At 46.2% G+C, this 25684-nt stretch overlaps 1 protein-coding gene across 2 annotated transcripts in view; it reads left to right on the top strand.

Moving 5' to 3' along the window:
• Positions 1-3571: 3571 nt before the first annotated feature.
• KLF9 (KLF transcription factor 9) overlaps positions 3572-25684 on the top strand; it is a 29034-nt gene continuing 6921 nt past the window's right edge. The window contains exons 1-2 of one of the 2 annotated variants that reach the window (XM_059656886.1): positions 3572-5187; positions 5600-8062. In XM_059656886.1, coding sequence (XP_059512869.1) covers positions 4683-5187; positions 5600-5721 — 627 coding nt within the window. In that variant the 5' untranslated portion in view covers positions 3572-4682 and the 3' untranslated portion in view covers positions 5722-8062. Of the gene's footprint in view, positions 5188-5599; positions 8063-25684 lie in introns of those variants that run through there. The other variant, XM_059656885.1, reaches the window with a different exon arrangement.

Below are 25684 nucleotides of genomic sequence, written 5' to 3'. Positions count from 1 at the left end.
CAGCCCAGAGGCAGGTCTGACACGTGATCCCCTACCCCCAGCGAGCCATCTGTTCTCTTTCCTTCCCGCCTGGAGGCTGGCTGCTCTGCCCGGCACCGTCCACGCCTCCCAGTAGGAAAGAATGAGAAACGCCAAGAGTTGGCGGAACCCAGTGCCTCCAGAGTGTGATTTTAACCTAAACCTCCCAGGGCTTTGGATAGGGATGAGATCTGGCAATAAGTATTTTAAATTAAACTCGGGGGATTAGTTCTACCCTGGCTAGTTGGGGAAACTCTGCGTTGAGCTCATATTGAATAAAAGTCTCCAGGGAAGGGGCCCGGGAATGGGTTGCATTCAGCCTAGAAATACCTACCTCACGTTGGGCGTGGGTGGAAAACTTTATCTAGGAAAAACGAGGGGATTCTCTAGGCCACTTCCCACAAACTAGCCTGGAGAAAGAAAGACCATGAAATGAAAGAAGAAAGTTAAGGGATTTGGAACAAATTTATATTTGTGCCTGCTATCCCATCAAATATTGATGTAAAGTATTCTGACCTTCACTGCCATGAAGAGCTGTTTGTATAGATGCACAGCAAATGAATTGGTGTTGAAAAAACTCAAGTCTTGCCCAGTTTTTTTCCGTAGGGTTTTTTTTTGGGGGGAAGGGGACCCCTGGAATATTTGGAGTTTGGAAGGAACTATGGAGGTGCATCAATTTAATCCCATCAATTAATTAACAAAAAGGGAAATAGCTCTAAGAGGTTGCCTAAAGTAACACAGCTCATCTCAGGCCCAGGAGGCCATTGTTCTTGAGAACTTGGATAATAAAACCAAGGTTTAGGAAGAATTTAGAGAGGAAAATGCACATTTACAAACTAGAAACACTGTTATAGTCTTTGAATTCTCCTACTCCTCCCAGTTGGTTTGTGTGGATTTGAAATGTATATTTATAAAGATTAACTTGGGAGGAAAACAGACTTCATATTTATGTGGTGTAATATATATTTTACTGGTAAATTATTCATTGTAATTAGGAATGATTCATATTAATTTGGGATAATTTATTCTGCCAGAATTTTAATTAGGACAATCACATGCTGGCAAAACAGCATAAGTTGGTGTTAATAATAAAACTTATAATATGCATCCCAAAACAGTAAGAAAACCTGTTGTTGAAAATACAAGAAAAATAAATCCCAGTGTAGGAATTATTACTTGTGATGTTAGCGGTGGGAGGGAGAGTTAACCGGGAAATGCAGTCCATTCTCCTTACCTGAGAACCGCCCATCATCAAGGAAAGATTAACAATGGAGTCCCAGAGGTGCCCTTTGCAGCTCCCAGCCCCCATTGCTTGTAATCTGTAACCATTATACCCATTCTTATTCCTTTTGCCTACTTCCCCATGTAATCCTTGTCCTCCTACCTAATATAAGCAGCTGGTTTGTGGGGAGTGGAGGGAGACAGAGCAGATTTTTGTGCACGACCTGCTGCTCTCCCTTGTTGCCTGCAATATTGGAAAATAAAACGCTCATATTCAATTCAACCCTGTCTCTGCTTAAGTGGCTCAAGTAGTGACAGGCAGCCCGGAACCATGTGATGTCCAGTTTCATATATATATATTACATATGTTTTTAACTCATAAGCCTAATTGATAACAGGGTGCCTTTTAATTTCTGTACTTCCCCATGCCTAGCTCATTGACAGAAACATAAATATCTGGGGAGTGAATGAGGGGAAAAGGAGGAAGAGAGTTGTCTATAATTTTCGAATTGTTGGGTTTAAAAAGGTATTATAAATCAAGTCAAGCAGCAGTTATGTTTGCAAATGTGTGTAAGAAATTCACGTGTATGAAATCTCAGTTTTCTTTTTATTCCTTTTATAATTCTGAAATAAATGAGTTGGAAGAGCGCAGGGTTTATGTTCCATTTGAACAAAATTACATGAAAATGAATTAAAGAGGACAAGAAGTAGGGAAGGGAAAGTTTATTTTTAAAAAACTGTGGTGACTGATTAATTCAAGTTCCTGGATTGCAATCACCAAGGAAAGATACAGATTTTCCTTCTTTTCTAGAATATCCCCAGAATTAACTCTAGGGCTGTCTGAAGATGCCCGGTGCAATGCCAGTTGCAGTGCTAGTCGGACTGTGGAGAGATCCCTCTGGTATTTGTGCAGGACCTTAAAGAGGCACGCAGAGGTGCAATTGCTAAGTGGTCATGTATCCTTGGGGACAGAATTTGTCCCAGAAAAATCATGAAGTAGGCAAATTCTCCTGGGCTTTAGGGATTTTTTTCCCCCCTAAAATTAAGGGGATTGGAATACCAGAAACCTGAGATGGCTTCACTTTTACATGCTATGATGTATGTACCTATCTTACTATGATGGTGATGATATTCTTGGTTGACCAGCACCATGTTTCTATACTTCCCTTTCCCCTGTAGTCACCTACTGCAGTATCTTCCTCTATGACTTCAAAAGCAAAAGCAAAATAAACTACACTAGCCTTCTGACTGGGACAATTAATTTGAGATCCTACCTTTAGAGAGCAAGAACCTGGTGTTACTTTCTTAACAAAGGCTAACGGCCAGTGGGAGTCATGGTTGGATCTCACTGGATCTGCATCACATAAAGGCAGGTACCTCTCACACCCACTTAGGAAAGTGAATGCATTTTTAATCAATTGTGCTGACAGAAAGCCTTCTACAAGAGACATTAGCCCTAGACTCTTTTCTTAGCTATCAAGATGGAAAACAACCCCATCATTCATTAAGAGGGAGAGGCAAACTGAGTTAATCAGACTCTAAGACCCATACTAATTGTTGATCAAGTAATGCCACAATATGAAATGGCTAAGGATCTCTGGCTGGTTACAGTTAAGAATCTGTTTAACATAGTTAATATTTCACCAAACCAAAGAGTTCAGTTATTGTTAGCTCAAAGAGCTAGAAATCAGGAGATCTATGATTTCAATTGAGTTCTGTCACTATCTACCAGATAAGGTAGACAAGCCACTTCTCTGTGTCCCCAGTCTCCACATATGTTAAGGTGGAGGGAAGAAAACATGCCTTAACAATCATGCAGGGATCTGGGGAAAGAAAATGAACTAAGAATGGTGTGTTGTTGTTTTTTAAAGTTACATAAATGAGGGATATTGTCTCCATTTATTTGAAGGTGGGTTACAACTTCAACAAAAAAAACTTATTTAGAATAAATTGCACTGGGGAAGGAGAGGAATTTGGAGGTATCACAAAAGCAATGATGGGGTGCTTCCATGTAAGAATAGTCAAACAAGATGAAGATTGTACTTTAAAACAGAACTTCGTTAGCTTGGCATTTTAAAAAAATTAATTGGTCATAGTTCATGTATTGGATGGAAGGACTACTAAAATTCTTTCCAAAAGTGTATTGCATACCAAAACTGAAAAAAAAAAAGAAAAGAATTGCTGCTTCCTCGATTGTGTTTATAGACTGAGATTGCACTTATTCATCACCCATCCCTTTCCAAACATTTCTCAATTTTACCACCAACAACACAAAATACAAGGATGTGTCCAGTTTCACTACAGCTCTAAGCATTTACAAGTGTTGAGCGCTTGCTTTCGGAACGCCCTTCTGATTGGCTGAGCCAATGTCAGTGACATCAACCAACTTACTTTTCATTGGAAGGCTGGTTGCTGGGACTGTCGCGTTTGCAGGAAGTCACTTAACTGTTTGCAAGCTGGAAGAGCCGCACCAGAAGTTCTCTTTTGCCGCAAGAAGGGGCGCAACCGACCAGCGAGCCTAGGGAACGTGAGTCCCACGGCTCCGCAAGCTGGGACGGAGCCAGGAGGCCTGGGCCGGCCCCCAGACCCAGGGGCGCTCCAGAAGATGAGTGCCGGCTCCTTTCCAGCCCCCGGGCTGTTACCCTTTTAAATGTCAGCGTTCGTGGCTGTCGGGGTAGCACGAGGCACCGAAACAGAACTGTCGGATTGGCCGCACGCCTCAGCTCTAGACGCACCTCTCCACCAAAAGGCCCTCCTCACTGGCAGGGGGAGAAAGTAAACAGAGTTGAATCACCCTCCCCACTGGCCAATTGCAGGGGGTTTGGATTGTGACGTGATGGGATTCTGCGAAATTGTTACTGTGCAAGAGAATGCCGAAACGGTGCGGACCGGCCAGAGCAGGGGCTCAGAAACCGTCAGGGGACCGGGGGTGGAAAAGTGTCTCGTAGACGTGGCGCGCGGTTCGACCCTCGCCACCCGCGTCGGGGTGGTCGGGTGACGGTCCTGGGTCTCTGACTCCAGGGAGAGGCGGAGGAGGGCGTGTACCTCTCTTGCAGTTTCCTCTCCCGGCGCCTCGGGGGCGTATTCAGTCGACTAAACTTGCGGCCGCCACGTGTGGCATCTTTCCAAGGAAGCCGGCTCGGAGCGGTGGGCGCGCCCGTCGGGGGGGATCGCGCGGGCGCAGGACAGCGCGGCAGCCAGAGGCGGCGGCGCGGCGGCGCTCGGGACCGTGGCGGCGGCGTGCGGAGGCGCTGCCGGTTACGTAAAGATGAGGGGCTGAGGTCGCCTCGGCGCTCCTGCGAGTCGGAAGCGCCCTGCGCCCCCGCCCCCTTGGCCGCCGCGCCGCGTTCGTCGTCCGAGGCCAGGGCAGGGTGAGCCGAACCTCTGCCGCCACCGCCAAGTTTGACCGCGCCGCCCGGGCTGCCGCCGCCGCCGCCCGCACCATGTCCGCGGCCGCCTACATGGACTTCGTGGCTGCCCAGTGTCTGGTTTCCATTTCGAACCGCGCTGCGGTGCCGGAGCAGGGGGGCGCTCCCGACGCCGAGCGACTGCGACTCCCGGAGCGCGAGGTGACCAAGGAGCACGGCGACCCGGGGGACACCTGGAAGGATTACTGCACCCTGGTCACCATCGCCAAGAGCTTGTTGGACCTGAACAAGTACCGACCCATCCAGACCCCCTCGGTGTGTAGCGACAGTCTGGAGAGTCCGGATGAGGATATGGGATCCGATAGCGACGTGACCACCGAATCTGGGTCGAGTCCTTCCCACAGCCCGGAGGAGAGACAGGATCCTGGCGGCGCGCCCAGCCCGCTCTCCCTCCTCCACCCCGGAGTGGCTGCGAAGGGGAAACACGCCTCCGAAAAGAGGCACAAGTGCCCCTACAGTGGCTGTGGGAAAGTCTATGGAAAATCCTCCCATCTCAAAGCCCATTACAGAGTGCATACAGGTTAGCGGCGCCTCCCTCTCCCACCGACCTCTGGGGCTGGTTAACCTTTGGCCTGGTAGCGTTCCCGGGCGGCGAGGACACCACACTGAGCCCGGAGGGTGCAAACATTTTGGATGAGATGCTGTTTAACTCTTTAAATAGTTGGGCCGTGTCGACATGGGCAGCTCACTCCCCTTAATTGCCCCCCGCCTCGGGGAGCCTCGGAGAGCGTGCAGCTGGCGGGCGGAGTGAGTGCTGGGTGCGAGCCCCGGCGCCCGGCTTCGCGGGAAGTGGTGCTGCCCCGCCTCCAGGACTCCCGCACCCGGCGATGTTGGGGCCACCCTCCCTGAGCAGAGGCTGGTGGGGGCGGGGGTGGGGGTGAGGGGAGAGCCGAATGGCGTACCTTTTATTTGATTCTCTTGTGGGATTGCAGGGAAGTGGCCCCAAACCTGGGAGAAGCGGCACTCTTTACGTGGATGGAACCCTTTAAGGATGACTAAGGACTCGTTTAGCTGTATGCCTGCTACTTTTCAGGGATTGCCAAGGTGGTTTTAAATTTGGCCAAGAGTCCCCAGAGAGGGTTAAAAGAACACTGCTTCAGGCAGCAAGAGGAGGTTGATCAAGGAATGGTTGGTGGGTTAACTTCATGACTGGTTAGCCTCTTTGATGAGGGAGGTTTCAGAGCTGATTTCCTCCCCCCTCCCTCCCCCCCACGTGACTTAGGGTTCACCCTCCACCCTGAACTGAGCAGTTCGGGAGGAGGAGGTGTGGTCCTTGCTGGAGGTCATGGCTGGATAATGACTGTTGAAACGTTCTGGAGGCCCCAAGGAATGGTCTCTCCGAGGGAGAGCAAAGGGCAGGGCCGGCCGGGTGAATGTGGCTAAAAAGACATCTTGCGGGATAAAAATGGGCTTGGGAGGCTGGGGTCAGCCAGTTCTGTTGGTTCTGCGGAACGTCCTGAGAAAGTGGGGAAGCGCCGACACTTGGCCATGCTGCCTCACCATCTGTAGGGAGGTTCCTTTACAGCTGCTGTTCTGACAAGGAAGCACGGGGCTTGGTCTTCCCAGGGAGCGCCTTTCCCCTCTGTCCTGACACCACTTTTAGAAGGTTGTCGTTTCTATGTAATTTTTTGGCACTTTTAAGATCAGGCCCCGGGGCCTGTGGTTTTTAAAGTGATTATTGGTTGATTTTGTTTTATTTTGCTTTTTAAAAGAAAGGCTACATATCTGCATCTCGTATTTTACTTCCTTTGCAAAATGCTTCTTGTGGAGGTGGCTGCTGGCACAGGAGTAAAACAGTTTCCTTCGTGGTTCATGCAAAATCAGGTCCTGTTTTGGAGTTGTCATCTAGGCTGCCTTAAAACAGCACATTTTAAAGTTCGCATCTATATGGCTGTTGACAGACACGTGCCTGAATTGGGGGATGTGACCTTTAACGTGGCTTGCCAGGGGTGAAAGTGGGGTGTATTAACCGAGGGTGTTGCTCACCGACAGCTGTTAGGCGGGCCTGGCTGTGTCAGCCATGTTCCCGGAGTTCGGTTGTTCACATGGACACCCACTGCCACCTTGAGCAAAGGCACGCTCTCCTTCAGGGAGCTCCCAGTTGGGGAGGCCCGCAGTGCTTCTGTGGGAGCTACCTGAGTCTACCCGACCCGGGGGAAAAAAGATTTCCAACATTCTGGACCGTTCGGCTGAGTGATTTTTCTCAGGCATGTATAGAAATGGCTGCTTATGTGTGCATGCATGTGTGGTGCTCTTTAATTCTCCATGCGACAAGTCAGCTCAGCTGTTTCAGGAGAACCTTTCACACAGTCAAGAGTGGAAAACGGAGTGAAATGTTAGTCCTGTTTTAAATGCTACAGCCAGTCTTCTGAAACTAGTGATATGGTGATTGCAGGTGTCTTGTTTATGTTCTGGAGCTCTGTAATACTAGGACACGGTAGAACAAAACCTCAGCATCTAAATATGGTCAGAGGGTACTCCTGCTCAAAAAAACATATATATATAGGCTACTTTAAAATAAGAGACTTGTAGGAGTTTCCTGCATTCCCAAGTTTCAGATGCAGCTTCTAGTTAGATTGTCAGTGGGGTGGGTAAGGAGCTCCCTGATGGTCCTTCTGCTGGTATTACTGGTAAGTCCAGAAGGTGGATGGGAGATAGGGTTGGAATGTCTGCATTCTGTGAAGGTTGTAAGAGCTAAAATTCCAGCCACACCCCCTGCTCCCTGTGGCCCAGCAACAATCCCTTAGGCTGCTTGCTCGCTTCCGCTTCCTATAGAGCCTCCTACTGCTGCCACTTCCATAGAACCACAGGCTTACAAGTTGAGTCATTTAAATAAAATTGCATTTAATTCAGTACAGGTCTACCGTCCTAAGAGAAGAGATGCTTTTGAGGTAGCTGAGCTGCGCTCTGATTTGTCCTATGGTTCCCCAGTTGGGAGACCTTAAGCAAGTTACTGGATTTCAGAGTTTGCAAGGCCTGCGGCTGAATTTGCTTTGCATATCTGTTTGCCTTGGCCAGCTCATGGTTTAAGAAACTTAATTAGTTACCAGTATCTAAAAATCAGAGGATTTCGGCACGAATCCAGATTTCTGGCTTCTCTGGAAAAATCGAACGATCTGGCAGTACTGGGCCCGAATTCCTGCTTAGCAACAATTGGCTTGAGCTGATCTTTTTATGGGGCAGTACCCCTTGTTTTAATCATTTACATCTTCTCTGTTGGCATTTAAGTTTACAAGCTCTGCTTCATTCGAGAGCCTCAGTTTCTTATTCCACAAAACGGTAATGTCACTGAACGAAAAGGTTCTTGTACAAAGATAAGATAATATCGATAAAGCACTTAATGGGATTCCACACATAGCAGTCCCGCAAGAAATGCTGGGTCTTCAAAATTAGGAAACAGGATAAAGTTTTTAAAAATTGTATGTTAGCTTACATTTTCTGATACTATGCTCAATTTGCTTTTCTTCAGCCTCCAGATCAGTTATCTTCTCAGGTGATGTATCTCTAAAGGTTAAGCAGTGGATCCATGGTTAATCTGAAAAAAAGTACAACAAATACACCCCTTTTCCAGACATTTCAGACACTTTGTAATGTTTCATATGAACAATTAGACATGTTGGAGTACTTGGCCTGAAAACATATCGAGCATATTATCTGAAAATGCAACCAGTGTTCAGTTGATCTTGGCACACCACCACAGATCCACACCCAGGTCACTGCCCCCCCCCCCCCCACAGTCCCCACATCCACACACAACATACTCCCCAACCTCCCAGCATATCCCTCAAACTAGCCTCCACAAACATCCACTCAAACCCACTTACCCCCCATACCTACTCCTTGTACCTGTGTCCCTTCAACCCTCCCTCGGGCACTTATAAAAAGTTTACCCCATCCTGGCTAAGTGGCTCAGTTCATTGGAGTGTCATTCCATACACCAAAGCTGGCGGTTTGATTCCTGCTCAGGGCAAATGCCTAAGTTTCGGGTTTGATCCCTGATCTGGGTGTTTATGGGAGGCAACTGATCCATGTTTCTCTCTCACATCAATATTTCTCTCTCTTATTCCTCTCTCTAAAATCAATAAAAACAACACCACCACCCAGCCCTGGGCAGTGTGTTCGTTCAGTGGTTAGTGTGCAGGCAGGCACACTGAAAGGTCGTGGGTTCGATTCCTGGTCAAGGGAAGTACCTGGGTTGCAGGTCAATCCCCAGCTTGCCTCTCTCATTGATGTTTCACCATCTCTCTTGTCTCTTCCTCTCCCTTCCACTCTCTTTAAAAATCAATGGAAAAATATCCTCAGGTGAGGATTTTAAGAAAATGTTATCCTGACATTGTGGTCACCCTGTACATAGAATATACACATGTTGGGGGTGGGGAGTGTCTTTGGGGGAAAGAAAACTACAAAATTCCAGGTCAGAAGTCATTAGAACTGCCTGATGTGGAGTCACACTAGGTTGACATCTCAATGATAGAAACCTTAGGCCTTATTTCCATGCCAGGTGCAATTTTACTCTCTTTGGTGGGACTTAAGTCATCTGTCCTCTCTTGGTGACAACAGGTTGAGCTTGATAACACTGTTTACAGGATTCTGAAAATTGGAAAGCCCCAAATCCCAGCCATCACACTCCAGTTCTGCAGAAAAAAAAATTTTTTAACTTTTTTTTTTTTAAGTAGGGCAGAAGGAAGTTTATGTGCAACAAGGAGAGACAAGAGCTGTAAACACCCCAAGAGTGGCTGCTTCTGTTTCTCCTTAACACTGCAATATTTAGACTATCTGGCTGAAGGGACCTGAGTACCCCCCCACCGTGGCAGGTCTCTGCCAATATGGGAAATAGATTTTCTGGCCTCTCTAGGAATGTCCAACTCAAACTCTGCTGGGATGTTCCTTCCCTGAGACTAAAGTTTGTAGATTTTGCTTCTCTGTGCCAGGCTTGCTCTACCTCCTGTACTCTTCTCCCTTAATTACTGCTAGAACCTTTAGAGTCAAGGGTTTGGTTCAGGAGAATCTAGTGCCATCAAAGGTGTGAGAAGGACCCACTTAACACTGCCCGGGAGGCAGGGGTTCAGGAACAGGGCAAGGTCTTAACTGTGGCCACAGCCCTAGGCCAGGAGCCCTATCTCAGAAGTGGGCTACAGGCAGCCCATTAACTAGCCCCTGCCCAGTCTTTACCACCTTCTCTCCTCTCCTCATGAGTAGACACATTCTCTCTGTCCCATCCCTCTTTACAGAGGACTTCCTAAAGTGACCTGGAATGGTATTTCATAGCCTGACATCCTTCACCCAAGATAGATTTACAGCTAAGCCTGGGTGGGGCTTATACAGATAGGTTTTTGTTTGTCTGTTTGTTTGTTAATCCTCACCCGAGGATGTTTTTCCATTGATTTTTAGAGAGATTGGAAGGTAGGGGGAGAGACGAGAGAGAGAGAGAGAGAGAGAGAGAGAGAGAGAGAGAGAGAGAGAGAGAGAGAAACATCGATGTGAGGGAGATGCATTAATTGGTTGCCTCCCTCACCTGCCCTGACCAGGGCTGGGTTCGAGCCTGCAACCGAGGTATGTGGCCGGAATCGAACCCAAGACCCTTCAGTCTGTGGCTCGATGTTCTACCCACTGAGCAAAACCGGCCAGGGCTACAGATAGTCTTTCTACCTTTTTTTTCTTTTCTATTTTCTCTCCCTTAAGGAGACGTTAGACACTTTTCCCCATAAACGTTCTCCCCCATTCCATTTTAGTCTATTGTAGAGCCGTCAATATGCTGTGCCCCTGTAGAAGGCCACAAACCACTGTAATAGATGAGAATTGTTTCACCAGCCCAAGATCTAATTTTTGGCCCCTTAGGGGCAATAACACCCCCGACACCCTCTCCCCCCCACACACAGACAGTCTCATGTATCCATATATTTTTTCCAGTAGGAAAAAATAAAAATCTACATTCGAGAAGAGAGCAAAGGGTTGCACTTGGTCTCTAGCTGCAGAGGATGATGGTTTCTAAGGACTGCAAGGATGTCCTAAGGCAGGGGTTGCCTAAGGCCATCGGAAAACACATATATAATTACATATTGTTTTGGGGATTAATCACTATGCTTTAGTTATGTTCAATTTGTAACAATGAAAATACATCCTGCATGTCAGATATTTACATGACGATTCATAACAGTAGCAAAATTACAGTTATGAAGTAGCAACGAAAATGATTTTATGGTTGGGGGTCACCACAACATGAGGAACTGTATTAAAGGGTCACGGCATTAGGAAGGTTGAGAACCACTGCCCTAAGGGGATTGCTCTTGGTTTTCCAACAAGAGGTTAAAATTCCCTTGATTCCAAGGAAAGATGGCCCAGCCCATTGTTGGAATCTCACCCAGCGGATGAAGGACTGCTGGGGAAGGACAGAGGTGGGAGGGACCAGCTGCTCGGCCTCACTCCCCCTGTCCATCATCTGCCATCTAGCTGCCCCAGCAAAGAGAAAATGGGGTTGCCTAGAAGAGCTTCAGCTGCTGGCAGGATTGCTGTTTCACAACAGAAAATACAAGTGGAGTAGAATTACAGAGAAAAAACATCGTTTTCCTTGATTTTCCTCGAAAATCTTCTGTGAGTAGTGGGGAGAAGAGAGAAGGAAGGGGTGAAAGTGGGGCCCAGGTTGGGGAGGGAGATACCAGAGTAAATATGTTTTGATGGTAACACCCCATTACTTTCAGAGGCAAAGATGTCACCTGAGGGAAATGAATTCTTAGACTCTGAACATGAGGGTCAGATTTACGTTCCCGTCTCCATTGTTGACGCTTATCCAGCGAACATCTGTGAGAAATTCCCAGACTGAACTTCCCAGGGAGAAACATTAGAGGACATACTGGGAAAGTGGCTGGCAATGGTCTTCCTTAATAAGTTCATTGAGAAGAAAAGTGGGTGGACGATTTCCCAGCACTTACTTTCAGTAGCCCCTCAAACAACTTGACAAGCCCTGGTTAGAGTAGGCTTTCCAACCCACCTATGTGATTTTTGAAAGCCTGGTGGATCATTAGCATTCTTGATTAAAAAAAAAAACAGCCCAAAACACCACAGCATCATCATTTTAATTAGCCTTGACTTCCAAATTTTCTGGGTCCCTCCGCCCCCCTTGGCTGTTCTCAGGCTTGGAGAAAAAGCTTGCAGCATTCCAGGCCTTTGCTGCTTAAATCCTCCCCCACATCCGACCCTCCCACCTTTTCCTAATGTTTCTCCAGCAGGCCCAGCTCCCACTGAAGAGCGTAAATTAGTGCCTAGTAATGGTACAAAGGCACTTTCTGTTTCTATGCAACACACGCAAAAAGGAGGGGCAACAGGCAGAAGAAGAAAAACACCCCACAGACAGTGAAAAAGGAAAAGGAATGGGATCCTCTGCTGTGGTCCCTGCTCAATCCTGCCTCTCGCTCCTCCCCACAGCTGATGGCAAGTTAGTCACAGGCCTGGGCCTGACGGAGAGCACTTGGCGGCAGCAGTTGGTATCAAAAGAATAGAATTTGGAGGTTGGAACTGACCTTGAGAGGTCATCGCATCCATCATCTTGTCTCTAGAAAAGCAGATGCCACCCTCTCAGATAGATGGGCATTGTTCCGGTTAATCATTTCAAGGGCCCTGGCTAGTTTGGTAGTGCACCCCCAGGGTTCAGAAGCTGACTCTGCCTTGACCAGCATGTGACTTTGGACATAGCACTGACTGCCCTGAGCCCCAGTGTCCTCAGCCGCTCAGTGAGGGCCCCAGGCACTCCAGAGGGCGGAGCTAAAGGCCCAGAGTCAGGCCCATGTGGAGACGGCCCTTGGTAGTGAATTCTTACAGTTCTTTGATTTGAATGCTTTTCCAGCATGGTCTCCTGAGGATTTCAATTTGTGGTAAACTTGTTGTTGTTGTTTAATTTAACCTTGGTTTAAAGATCTGCTTTGAATTAACCAAATTAACTGAGTAAAAGGGCAGCCGTGGAGTCAGCGCTGGACCTCTGCCCTATTATTATGTATTATATATTCTGTGAAACCGCCCACAGCCCAGTGCCTGGGAGATTTCCTACTCCTCCCTTCCTGGAGCCCTCCTGAAACTTTAATACCTTTTTGGTGCCTTAAGGACCAGAGTAAACATTTGTTTTAGCCAGGCCTCAAGCCGTCCCTTCAGCAAATAATAGGACTCACATTATTCATGGAGAAGGCCTTCCCCACGGAAGGAGTCAGGTGCATCCATTTTTTATTCGTGGGATATTCTGAGGCATTTATTTCCCTTCGTGCTTACAGCCCTTGTTTATGACGGTGTGCCCGCAGGCTTCCCTTTCAATCTCCGTCTGTCATGACCTGTGTTAGCGTATGGAATCCTGAGGTGAGAATTGATTATCTGGATCTGGAATCTAAAGGTTCTAGAGCTGCAAGAACCAGTTCGCTCTCCATCTAAGCCCAGGGCCTTTGAATGTTTTTCTTTTAATGAAATTGAGAATGATCACAAATTTGAACAGGAGAATGGAATTCATCCATGATGGATCCTTTTTAAAAAAGTGAGGACAGCTTCAGATAGTTTGGCTCAGTGGATGCAGCAATGATCAGCGGACTGAAGGGTCCAGGTTCCATTCTGGTCAAGGGCATGTGGTTGCAGGCTCCATCCCAGGGCACATGTGGGAGGCAACCAATTGATGTGTCTCTCTGACATCAATGTGTCTCTTTCCCTACCTTCCACTCTCTCTAAGAATCAATGGAAAGATGAGGATTAACAAAAATAAAATAAAAATTGAGGACATTATTGAAATAGATTAAAATAAAGAGATGGGAGCTTAAGCCATACAAAATTAATGACAAGGATCTGAAATGCAGGCATTAGTAGTATTTGAATTAAACAAACTTTGAACATTTTTCAATGTTTGAAAACCACAAAGCGAGTCTCTGTGGTTTTGGAAGTGAGTAAGTACCTCCTGGAGCAGCTGACTTGAACCAAAGTGGGAACCAAAGGGGCAGACAGAGGAACAAAAATCTTGCCTGAGAATTATAGACATTTCAGACCTGGAAGAAACCATACTTTGTTCAAAAAGAAAGAGGGGAAAAAAGAACTTACATCTCTTCCTTCCAAGAATCCAGCTTTGCTGAGAGAGAGGCAGGCAGAAAGGAGGAGTGAAGCCTGTGATGAAGAGACCAGGCCCCTTGGAGGAACGTGAGGCGAGGCCTTCACCTGCAGTAGGAGTGGTTAGAGCAGTGGTCCCCAACCTTTCTTTGGCCACGCCCCACCTAAGCACCTCTGAAATCCTGGTGCCCCCCCTCCCCCGTGACATATAATTCTTGTTATTCAAAAAGTGAACTCCTATTCGCGTGGAGGAAGCCTAAAAGGCCATTAACTTGTTCTAAACAAGCTTCCAAAGAACGTGGCATCCATGAAAGAGAAAAATAAAAGAACAAAAGGACAGTTGAAGTACCGAGGAAGAAATCACCAAGAAATTATTAAAAAAATAATATGAAGTGATGGGAGAAAATAGCAAATAAAGTTTCAAAAACATATACTAGAGAACTGAAATATATAAATATGTCACAATATATATTTATATACTGTATTTGAGGCCCCTAGAACCATAAGAAATGCAAAAAAATCACTGTTAATCAATCATTCTTGAATTGCCCCCCCCCCTAAAAATCAAATTGCCCTCCTGTGGGGCCTGTGCCCCACGTTGGGAACCACTGGGTTAGAGCATGGGCTTTCCAAAGGTCCCTCCAAGAACCTTGTGTTCAAATCCTGCCTCTGCCACTCTAATGATGAGAACTTTTTGAGCCTCAGTTTTTCCATCTGTAAAATGGAGTTCAGTTCATTTTATACTTGGGTTTGTTATAAGACTTAATTCAAATGAGTTATTTAAAGCATTTAGAACAGTGTCCCCATATATTATAATTTATAAATTATATTTATAATATTTATGAATATTATAATTTTTTAAAAATTAACGTGTTGCTCAGAAAGCCCTTGTTTCTAGAATTTTTGTTTAAAATTCCAGATTAATCCAGCAGCAGCTCATTCATTTAAATAATATTTATTTATTGAGTGACTATTACATATAAAGAGCTGTGTTAGATATTGATAGCAGGCACTGTGAATGTTGTGAGTGAATAATAGTAGTAATAACAATAACAGTAATAAGGTAAATTATTAATATTAGTAATATTAATAGTAATAATAGTACTAAGAACAGTAACATCTACCATTTATTATATGTCAAGTTCCAAGCCAAATAGTTGACATACTTTGTCACATTTAAACTCACAGAAGTCCTGTGAGATAGGAAGGTACTCTTATTCTCATTTTATAGGAGGAGTTAGACTTGGAGTTAGTTAACTTAGCCCAAGGTTACTCTGGAACTTTCCTAGTTTGTTTCTAGGTGGTTGGAGTCGTGTATGTATGGTGGTTGACCTGGACGTCTTGGGTTTCTGCCAGTGGGAAAAGACCCTGCGTTTTGCATGGCTCTCTTGGATTGGGCTCTAAAGCTACCATTCTTTAGCTCTCTACTCTTGTGTTCTAACTCTGGTTTGTGGTTAGTTTTTATGAACCTTAGTTAGGAATATCTGTAGAAATCTTGGACTTGGATCAAACCTGTCCTGTCTTTTCCAATAGTTATCCAGAATCTACTTCCTTCCCGTTGAAAAAGACCCTAGTTCTGGGCACATAGCTGTCTTAGTCAGGACCCTTGGTTGTAAGCAACAGAAACCAATCTTGGACTGGCTTAATAAAAATAGAACTTTATTGGTTCGGATTGCCAACACATCTGGAGTAGCTCTAGTTGTAGGTATCTCTAGATACAGGTACTCAGTGTCTGCCTCTCTCCCCGGCTCAGCTTTGCTGGTTTTTGCTTTGGCTTCATTCAGGGGCAGGCTGTCTCCGAACGGCAGTAAGATGGCTGACGGCAGTTCCAGACTCCCATCCTCTCAGTGCAGACAGTTCCCCTTTCCTAACGATCCCAGCAAAGTCCCGGGCTTCATGCTCCATTCCTGAGTTAGAATGTTGTGCCTTTCTCTGAACTCAGTCACCGTGGCACGGATGGGTCACATGCAACGTCTGGGGTTGTGGGGTCACCTCTGGAGTTGCGCCGACTCAGAGTGAGGAAGGTGTGGTTTCTAAAAGGAAATTTGAGGTGTGTTGTTTATTACCCTAAAGAGGCAGTGGATGCCAGACAAAACCGACAGCCAATCACTCTATCTGCCCATTTAGAATTGCAAGCAGGATGTTCCAAAGAGCAGATTTTGACCAAATGAGAGACAGATGAGTATGACATTGTCTCTCCATATTTTTCTTCCCTTTGACGAGAAAGGGCTCTGACCTGTCTCTGGAGTTCAGCCTAAAGTTTGGCCACCAGTGCTGGGCTGAATCGTCTTAGTAAACATAGAGGATTTCAACATGTATGTCTTGTGCTCAGGCTCATCACTATAGACCTACTTCAGGGGGTGTTCTGGAAGGCAGTACCCAGAGCCTCACCGGGAACAAGTGTAACAGCCGCCGTGTGATCAGTGGTGCCATTCACTTGGCCTTAATTCCGATCGTCTGTCCATTTTAATGCCCAGAACGGCTGTCACCCTCTGTGCTAATAGATAAAGGCCTCATCTTTATAAAGATGAGCTGTTTATTTGGCAAAGCCCACTGGGATTCAGAAGTCTATTTAGTTGTGCGTAATGCCCAACAAAAACACCGTGATAAATCATAAGGGGCACAAATTAGATCTTCAAAAACACATCAAAATGACTGAAATCCCCGTGCTGCCGTAATTCCACAGCAGTTTTGTACCATTGCCGTTTCAACGAAAACAAGCAGCGTGACCACCAGACAGCTGGCTTCCCCTCTCTCGTGTTGCAAATCACGCCCATGGCCAGGCACAAAATGCCTGTCTGGTGAGCATTATCCCACTGAGGCGGAGCTTCCCAGCATGGAAGAAACACGGGATGTGCCCCTCCAACCTGAGTCATTTTTTCTCAGTGTCCTGCTTGCCGAGAAATGTCGAAACACTGCCCAGGAATGCCTGCTCAGGGAGAGCTGGGCCGTCAGGCAGGGGGCAGTTTGGTGATGGTTGGATACTCAGACCTGCCGTTCTTTGTGGTCAACAGTGACAGGCGCCAGGCAATACTAATTAGTGGCTCGCTTCATTAAGGCTTGACACACTGTTTGACAGTGGCCTCTGTGGCCTCTGTGAGGAAGACCTATGGTCATCACAGCCCTCCTCTGGTGCCAGCTGTATACAGAGGGTAAGCCCAGAGAGGGAAAGCTAGAAACACACGCTGGTGGAGCATCACTAGTGATGGAGTGCCGCAGCCCGGCCGGCAGGTGGAGTGGGCATTCGTTAACCAGGCACCAGTTTCCTCTCCGGTACTTGCCTCTTTTGCCCACTGTCTTTTCTGAGCCAAAGGCTTCGGCTTTCTGGAGAGCAGCTGTCCCCAGACTGGAAGCTGTGGACGCTACACATAATTTTACCCAAGTGCACAAATGGAGAGGTTAACCTTGTGTTCACTAAAGATGCCAAAAGTCTCCGTGGCCCTTGCAAAGCTGCTATGCCTGTTGCGTAAGAACTCCCCGGTCACGAGCCTGGGTGTGCAAAGAGTAAGCTGCACGTAACCAGACTGAGTTTTCAAGCCCCTTCACCCTCCCCCATTTCTGCTGTGAATGCAAGAACTTTTCCTTGGCGATTCAGGGTCTCTCGGTCCTCTTTTGGGTGCCGTTTGCAAAATCAGAGTTCTCTCTCCCTCCCCCTTTGCCTTTCTTTTCCCTGGGTAGCAATCTATTATTTGTTAGGCAAGAGGCTCACCTCTGATTCTGGCATCATGGGAGGGTTGTCCGTGTTGCATGCCATCCTTCGACATGGTGGTCTCCCCTGGGGCGCCATGCACCAGCGGGGGCCCGGGTTCTGACATGCTGACCTCCCCTCCTGGAGAGGGCCTCTGCACAGTGGCTCCAGGTGTCAGATCCTTGTCCTCTGTGACTCAGTCCTCCTGTGGCCTTTTCCCAAGTGCTTGGTCTTGGGCTCAGGAACACACAAAAACAGACATTTGGCCCGGCCAGCGTGGCTCAGTGGTTGAGTGTTGACCTATAAACCAGGAGGTTACAGTTTGAGTCCCCATCGGGGCACATACCCCGGTTGTGGGGCTCTGTCCCTAGTGTGGGGCGTGCAGGAGGCAGCTGATCAGTCATTCTCTCCCATTGTTGATGTTTCTATCTCTCTCTCCCTCTCCCCTCCTCTCTGAAATCAATAAGGATATATTTTTTTTTTTAAAAAAAAGACATTTGGAAGGGTGCGGAGCTGCGAGGCCTGCACTGGGACGCTTCTCTAAGCGGGGCAACCCAACTCCTCTCACTGAGTCATTGTGGGGACTCCCCTGGAGGGGCTGTACTGGCTCTGGACATGCTGTGGGCAGGTGGCAGTGGCCACTCCTCTGGGACTGCCCAAGCCTGTTTATAAAGGAGAGAGAAAATGCCAGGCTCCTCTTAGAGACCTTTGCATCTGTTCTCTACACACAGCCCCTCTAATCTCTCTTTCCCTACAGCCCAGGTCTTGGCAGGAAACTCCGGCCAATCAAGAGAGCTTCAGCACTTCCGGGTCTGCTTTACATTTTTAAAACTCTATTTTGAAATTTAAAGCTCAGCAGCAACTTATTTGTTACAAACTGTCTCTGCCCGCCCCAAGGCCGTGCGTCTGGGAAGTAAGAGAATCAGGAAAACATGCCCTAAAAGGCTCTCTCTACACCCAGTTAGGGCCTTTTCGCTCCTTTCACTTCTACTTTTGTTTTTGCTCAAACTGAAGGAGGATTTGACAACCGGTTCCAATCTGAGGGTGTCCTTGGGGACATCACCTGCCCTTTGAGTCGGCTTTATCTGAAACAGGACAGGTTTGAATTCGATGGTCATAAAAATCACCCAAAATGCAAAGATCCTAACTATCTGTGTCCTCAGGATAGTTTTGCCATCAAACACGTATATCCGTTCATTGCTTAGTGCCTGGTAGGTTTGTTTATTATTTCTCTTTTCCACAAATAACTGGGAAGAAGCATCGTCCGTAGTCTGGGATGGCAGGAAGAAGGTGGGCATGGGAATCAGCTAATCTGGTCCTGGGCCTGGCCGTGTGGCTGTGAGGAGGTCACTTCACCTCTTTGCTGGTTCCGAGTCGCTGAGATGGGGGCCATGTAACTGAGACACCAAGACATACCTCTAGCCGGGTTGAGAGCCTAAAGAGTCAAGAATCTATTGTCTGCCATCTTTCTCTGAGGTCCCAGCCCAGCAGCTGCCTCACGGATCAGTAGAGGTTGGTGGGGGTGGGTTGGGGGGTGGGGGGTACTAGCAGTACTCGGACAGGCTTGCTTCCTGGACAGCATGCTCCAGTGAGGAAGTGCTGGGTGACAGGTTACAGACACACACCCACTTCCCGGTGCAGAACCTGAAGTATGGGCCAGCTGCCTTCCACAGATAAACACGGCCGGGAAGGAAAATCACACATCCAAACCCTATAGTGACTCTGTTGTATCAACACATACCATATAAAGGGAAGCCAGATCACAGAAGGGGGTCAGAGGGGGGCCGTGAGCAAATGGGATTACGATGGGATGGCATTCAGACAGGATTACTCTTCCAAAGCTTATCAAGTGTTTTCATTTTTCCAGAACATCTCCATGTGTAGGTGGTAATATTTTGGGCAAACAGGAAGGCTTTGATTTCTCGGTATTTTTAGTCCAGTAGGAATTGGAGTGATTTACGTAGGGAAATGCAGAATTGCCTGTACCCATAGATGGCCTACATTCCTCCTCAATCGAGTGTGTGGGTGCGTCTGCGCTTGAGAGTAATGGGATTGAAAAGTAAAGCAAAGGCTCACATTTTGTTCCTGCAAGTCAACGTCGCTTTCCTGTAGGTAAAGAGGACAGAAGGTAATGGACAAGGGGCCGCGAAGGCCTGGGGTCGGGGCAGTGTGTGTGTGTGTGTGGGGGGGGGACATGGGCCTCCTCATCCTCATCCGTGAGGAATGCTGTGTTGGTTTGGCTTTCTGCATCTGCACGCTCTTGTCCCCAGCTTCCTAATGGGGACACTCCTAGGTGGGGCAGCCCTGCTGTTACTGTCTGTGTGACTCCGGATCTGAAGGGAGATTCCTGTCTGTTCTCTGGGCCATTTTCCTTTCACATATAGAAAAAGGGGGAGCGGGGGAGGTGGAGGAGGAGTGAGAAAACAGATGTAGCTTGTTCTGAAAGTTTCTCACTTTCTAACAATTTATTTGAGAAAGACACAGAATGATGCCTCTCCTTTCTGTGGTCTTTTTTTCTCTCTTTATTTTTTAATATATTTTTTCTCTCTTTATTGATTAAGGTATTACATATGTGTGCTTATCCCCCCATGGCCCCTCCACCGCTCCCCTCAGCCCCCCCCCCCCACACACACACTCATGCCCTCACCCCCACTGGTGTCTGTGTCCCTTGGTTAGGCTTATCTGTGTGCATACAAGTCCTTTGGTTGATCCTTTCTTTGGTCTTGAACACTGGAGAGTCCCAGTAATTTCTCAATAGAAAGTAAATCCTCTCCATTCCCCACAATTACATAAGCCATTCATGGGAAAATTTAAACTCAGGCACGCCATTGTTTCCTTTGTTTTCTGTAAGACTTTTTTCCTGACTTTTTCTCATTATAAATTTGTACTTACTGTTTTAAAAAATTAGAAAATATAGGGGTAAATTACAGAAAGAAGTTACTCTTTGTCCCCTTACCTGTAGATAACTGCTGTTCACAATTTGTATATTTTTCCCCAGGATTTTCTCTCTCCATACATGTCCACACATGTACACGGCAGATCGTACTCTTTTCACTCAGCAATGTACTGCTAACATCTTTCCATTTCATTGTCACAACCTAGTACCTTTCTAACAGGTACATATTATTCCACTGTTTGGTTATACTTATATCTACTAAACCAGTTCTTTATTGTTACACATTTTTTTTATTTTTATTGATTTTTTTTTTTTTTTTTTTTTTTTTTTACAGAGGGGAAGGGAGAGGGATAGAGAGTTAGAAACATCGATGAGAGAGAAACATCGATTAGCTGCCTCCTGCACAACCCCTACTGGGGATCAAGTCTGCAACCAAGGTACATGCCCTTGACCAGAATCAAACCCAGGACCCTTCAGTCCGAGGGCCGACGCTCTATCCACTGAGCCAAACCAGTTAGGGCTACTGTTACACATTTAAATTATCAAGGTCTATCTTATCCCTATATATTTTTGTGTTCCCATGTACTTATTACCAAAAACAATTCCTAGACAAATATATTGCCATCGGGCCCTGGATCAATTATAAGACCCATCTGTGCAATAGAGGGCCAATTTCCTCATGCCTCCATCAATGATAGGTATATGAACATACTGTAGCATTTTTACCAGCCTGATAAACATTTCATTGGCGTTTTAATTAGTATGTTTTGATTACTTGTGAGATTGAATATATTTTTATATATTTATTAGCCGTTAGTGTATAACTTATTTGCATCCTAAAATTTGCTCAATTTCATTAAATTGGGCTACTCATTTTGATTTGCAAGTGTCCTTTTTATATTACAGATTTTAACCTTTTGTTATATGTTGCAATTTCCTTTACTAGTTCACTCTCTTGTTCTTGAAATTTCTTTGAAATACGTTTTTTATGTATTTCAAAATTATCCATTAAATAGGATTTTGCCTTTGGTTTCAAGTTTCGAAAGTCTCTCTCCATTCCAGCATTCTAAAAATGTGCACCTATATTTTCTTTTACCCTTATAGTTTAATTCTTTTTACATTTACATATATGGCCCATTGGGAATTTATTTAAGTCAAAGGTAGAAGGTAGGGATCCAGATCTAATTTTTAAAAACCTGATGTCTATGCCATTTATCAAATTAAACATCCTTTTATTCGCCGAGAAATGTCCCAACCCTGTAGAGTCTGAGTTTATTTTCAGACTCGAGTCTGCTCCACTGAGTTGCCTTTTCCTGTGCTAGCATCACACTGTCTTAATTATTGCAGCTTTAATCATACATTTTAATAACTGGTGTTGCAAGTGCTCACTTATTATTATTCTAATGCAAAAGTTCCTTGGCAAGTTGAGCATACTTATTCTTGCAAATAACTTTAGAATAATTTTGTCAGGTTCAAGAACAAAGGATTTCAATGGGGTGTGTTAATTTCATAGATGAATTTGTACAGAATTGCCATATTCTCACCATTAGCGGCCAAGAGCAGGGAAATGTTCCGTTTGTTTGATTTCTTTTAAAGTTAGGGTTTTCTTCACGCAGGTCCTGAATTTTTGTTGTTAAGCTTATCCTGACTAGCTTTGGTTAGCATATAAGAAAACCATTGCTCTTTTGTATCCTTACTCCTATGGTTGCATTTTTAATTTATATCAGTTTTTCAGTTATTTATTTTGGGGTTTCCAAATAGAAAGTTGTATCGACTGAACAATTCCTATTTCACTTCCTCCTTTCACAAGTTGCTTCTTATTCTGTTATCTAGCTGCACTCACGAACACAGTGATGGCAAACCTATGACACGCGTGTCAGAGGTGACACACGAACTCATTTTTGGGGTTGATTTTTCTTTGTTAAATGGCATTTAAATATATAAAATAAATATCAAAAATATAAATCTTTGTTTTACTATGATTGCAAATATCAAAAAATTTCTATATGTGACATGGCACCAGAGTTAAGTTAGGGTTTTTCAAAATGCTGACACGCTGAGCTCAAAAGGTTCGCCATCACTGCACTAACATTTTCTGAACAACATTAAATGGCAGTGATGATGGGGCGGGTGTCCACCCTGCTTAGAGTTTGACTTCATTTTACAATTGACCTAGCTGGGGAAAGGTTTCAGGTCTTTTTTTTTTTTTTTTTTATCCTGTTAAGGAACTATTTTTTTATTCTCCTGAAAGTTAAATACTATTTTGTATTTGTTAAGGCAAGAGATGTGTGTGTGTGGTGGGGGGGGGGGGGGTTTGCGGGTGTATTAGCTGGTAAGATGGGGAATGATACCAATATGATTTCCTAATATCAAATTATCCCTTTATCTCTGGAATCCTATTTGCTTTTTTTGCAATAAAAAAAACGGCTCTTTTTCAAGAGGCGGCCTTGATTTTGTACATCTGTGCGTAGCTATCATCCTTAATTGGCATTTTTAGAGTTCTGTTCTGAAAAGGAGGTCTAGTTCCCTTAGATTTGTTTTACAAGATTGGGTTACTTTTGCTAGAGGCAATGGAAGCTTCAGAGTTTGTATTTTTAAATTTTTTTATTTATTGGATTGGGGAGAGAGAAGGAGAGAGGGAGAGAGACACACACACACACATCAGTGTGTTGTTTCACTTATTGATGCACACATTGGTTGATTCTCGTATGTGTCATGACTGGGGACCAAATCCACAACCTTGGTGCATTGGGATGACACTCTAGCCAACTGAGCTACCTGAACAGGGCTAGAGTTTGTGTATTTAACCTTCTTGCCTCTGTTAAGGTTAGCCCATTTTAGGCACCTTCTGTGGAACTGTGAACGGAAAGGTGAGAAGAACCAGGTGGGAAAGGAGGAGTATTTTTTAAAAAATATATTTTATTGATTTTTTACAGAGAGGAAGGGAGAGGGATAGAGAGTTAGAAACATCGATCAGCTGCCTCCTGCACACCCCCCACTGGGGATGTGCCTGAAACCATGCCCTTGACCGGAATCGAACCAGTGACCCTTGAATCTGCAGGCCGACGCTCTATCTGCTGAGCCAAACCGGTTAGGGCCGGGAAAGGAGTATTATTGAGAGCGTAGGCCGCCCTGACCCCAGGCCAGGACCTCAGTGGCAGCCTGTCGCAGCCCAGGGGAGCCTGGATAGGGCTGGGTGTATCCAGTGAGCCATCCCCGTACTTGTGCTCTTTCCCCCTTCAGTTGGAGGACTCAGCACTGTTCATTTCAAGACCTGACTGAGAAGAATAAGCTTCACTTGGTACAGGCATCCTAGTCACCTGGTGGAGTGCAGGCTCCTCCTTCAAAGCAGTGAGCCATCATTGTGCCAACGAGGCAAGCACATAGCCGGCAGGCTCCCCTCCACTTCTCCTGAGCCCACTGCAGGCCCAGGAGACGTCTGGAGGCCTGGCCTGCCTCTGCTAAGAGAGCCTTTTACCCATTTGCTGCAGGGTTCAGGAGCGGGTTTGATCAGGTTTATTTTATACTCTGAGCCGAGTCTGTCAGTGAGAGGTGCTTAGCTTGTTGCTGAAAGGGGAGGGGAGTGTCATATAAATAATGAAAGTGTGGAGAAACCTGGGCTGTTAACAGCTCTGCTCCAGTAACGCGCAGAGTTGATCGTGTCACTGCCTCTGGGTGTGTTTTCCTGCGAAGGCCAGAAATAAAGCACTAGTACATGTCTGTTCCTCTTCCTTCCTCCCAGGGGGATGGTAACGCTCTCATTAATACCAAAGACAAGCTTAAATATTCTTTAATTGGTAGTTGATTCCCCGGTGTGATTTCTTCGGCATAAAGAAGGCTGCGACCATTCTTTTGGGGGCCTCAGCACTGAGCTGAAAGAAAGGACCGGACTTGGTCTCCCTCTGGCTGCAGGATGCAGGTCACCCCATTGCCACTCAGGCCTCCTCTGTGCACATCATCTCTGGTCCTGTTCCGTCCGAGATTCTGTTCCTTCTCTAAAGATGATTTCCCCATTCCATACTTGTTTAGGTCTGAAGCGTGTATCATTTCCCAGATGATACCTTGTTAGTGTCTGTCATTGACGAGCATGCTGAAATGTATCCCATAGTAGGTTGCATGCAAACTCTGGGGGGGGGGGGGGGGGGGGGTCAAAGAGCTGGGTGATGTTAAAGGGCTCCAAGCTCTAAGTCCCAGGAAGGACCCAGGGTCCCTTGTACAGACCCTGCTTGGCCAGCACAATGCGTCATAGAGGGTTGAACTGAATGCCTTTCGTAGGGAAAAGCCCTTTCCAGTTGGCCCTGGATCCCACCCTGACCCTTGATCTCACACGCCTGGCATTTCGCCCGTTTTTATTGTGTGTCTGGCTCCTGAAGACATTTGGATTTACACCAGGTGCAAGTTCACATCTTCAGATGGAGATGAGGGGTCAGCCAGCTTCCTGTAAAGGACCCGGCAGTAAATATTCTCTGCTCTGTGAGCCACACGATCTCTGTTGCAAATCCTCAACCCTGCGTTGTCGTGGAGACGCAGCTGTGGATGATACACACACGAGCCTGGCTGGGTCCCAGTTCAGCTTTGTATGTGGATGTGAACTGCATATAACTCTCTCCTGTGACACAATATTATTCTTCTGATTCTCTCCCCCCTCCCCCCAACCATTTGGTAAAAAGCAAATCTAAGAATGGTGTTTAGACCGTTCTTAGCTGGTGGACTTGACAAAACCACATGGGCCGTCACTTTGGGCCTGCGGGCCGCAGTTTGCAGCCCCTGATGAAGAGCGTGGTTCAGAAGCTTCTAGTGCTTTTCCACAGGATCCAAGAACCACAGTGATCCCAGAGCTTTTACACCAGCAGCTCACTTCCAAGGAGATGCTTTTTTAAATGCTTGGAAACTGTAAACTTGAATTATACGAGTTACAGGAGTCGAACAAAGGCTGCTGCTGATTGGTTTGCACTGGGCTCTGTGGGTGGCCCTCTTTTCTCGGGAACACTCAGGGATAAGGATGCCAGGCCAGTGGCCGCATCTGGGTTAGAAGCAGGGAGAGCTGTCACAGGAAGACAGCTGTGAGGGGCAGTGAATAGATTGTAGCCAGAAGGTCCATGGAAAGTGAATTCGATGGGAATGGACCCTGATCACGGTTGAAATGTACGTAACTTGTGAGCATCTTGTACTTAATAGGTCTCCTGTGCACGCGGCTGACTCGGGCTTCCTGACAGTTTTCCCCTCGCTGTCACTTCCACAACACCACCCTCCTACAGAGGGTGCGCCCTATTTCTTTCACGATCCTAGCACACGGCAGGGGGGGCTTCTGGTCCATTTTTCTCCACATAGAGACAGATCCATTCCAATGAATTAACCTCCTCT

The sequence above is a fragment of the Myotis daubentonii genome, chromosome 11 (assembly GCF_963259705.1).
Source record: "Myotis daubentonii chromosome 11, mMyoDau2.1, whole genome shotgun sequence".
In the NCBI taxonomy this organism is placed as follows: Eukaryota; Metazoa; Chordata; class Mammalia; order Chiroptera; family Vespertilionidae; genus Myotis; species Myotis daubentonii.
This window is presented reverse-complemented; position numbering and strand designations above follow the sequence as displayed.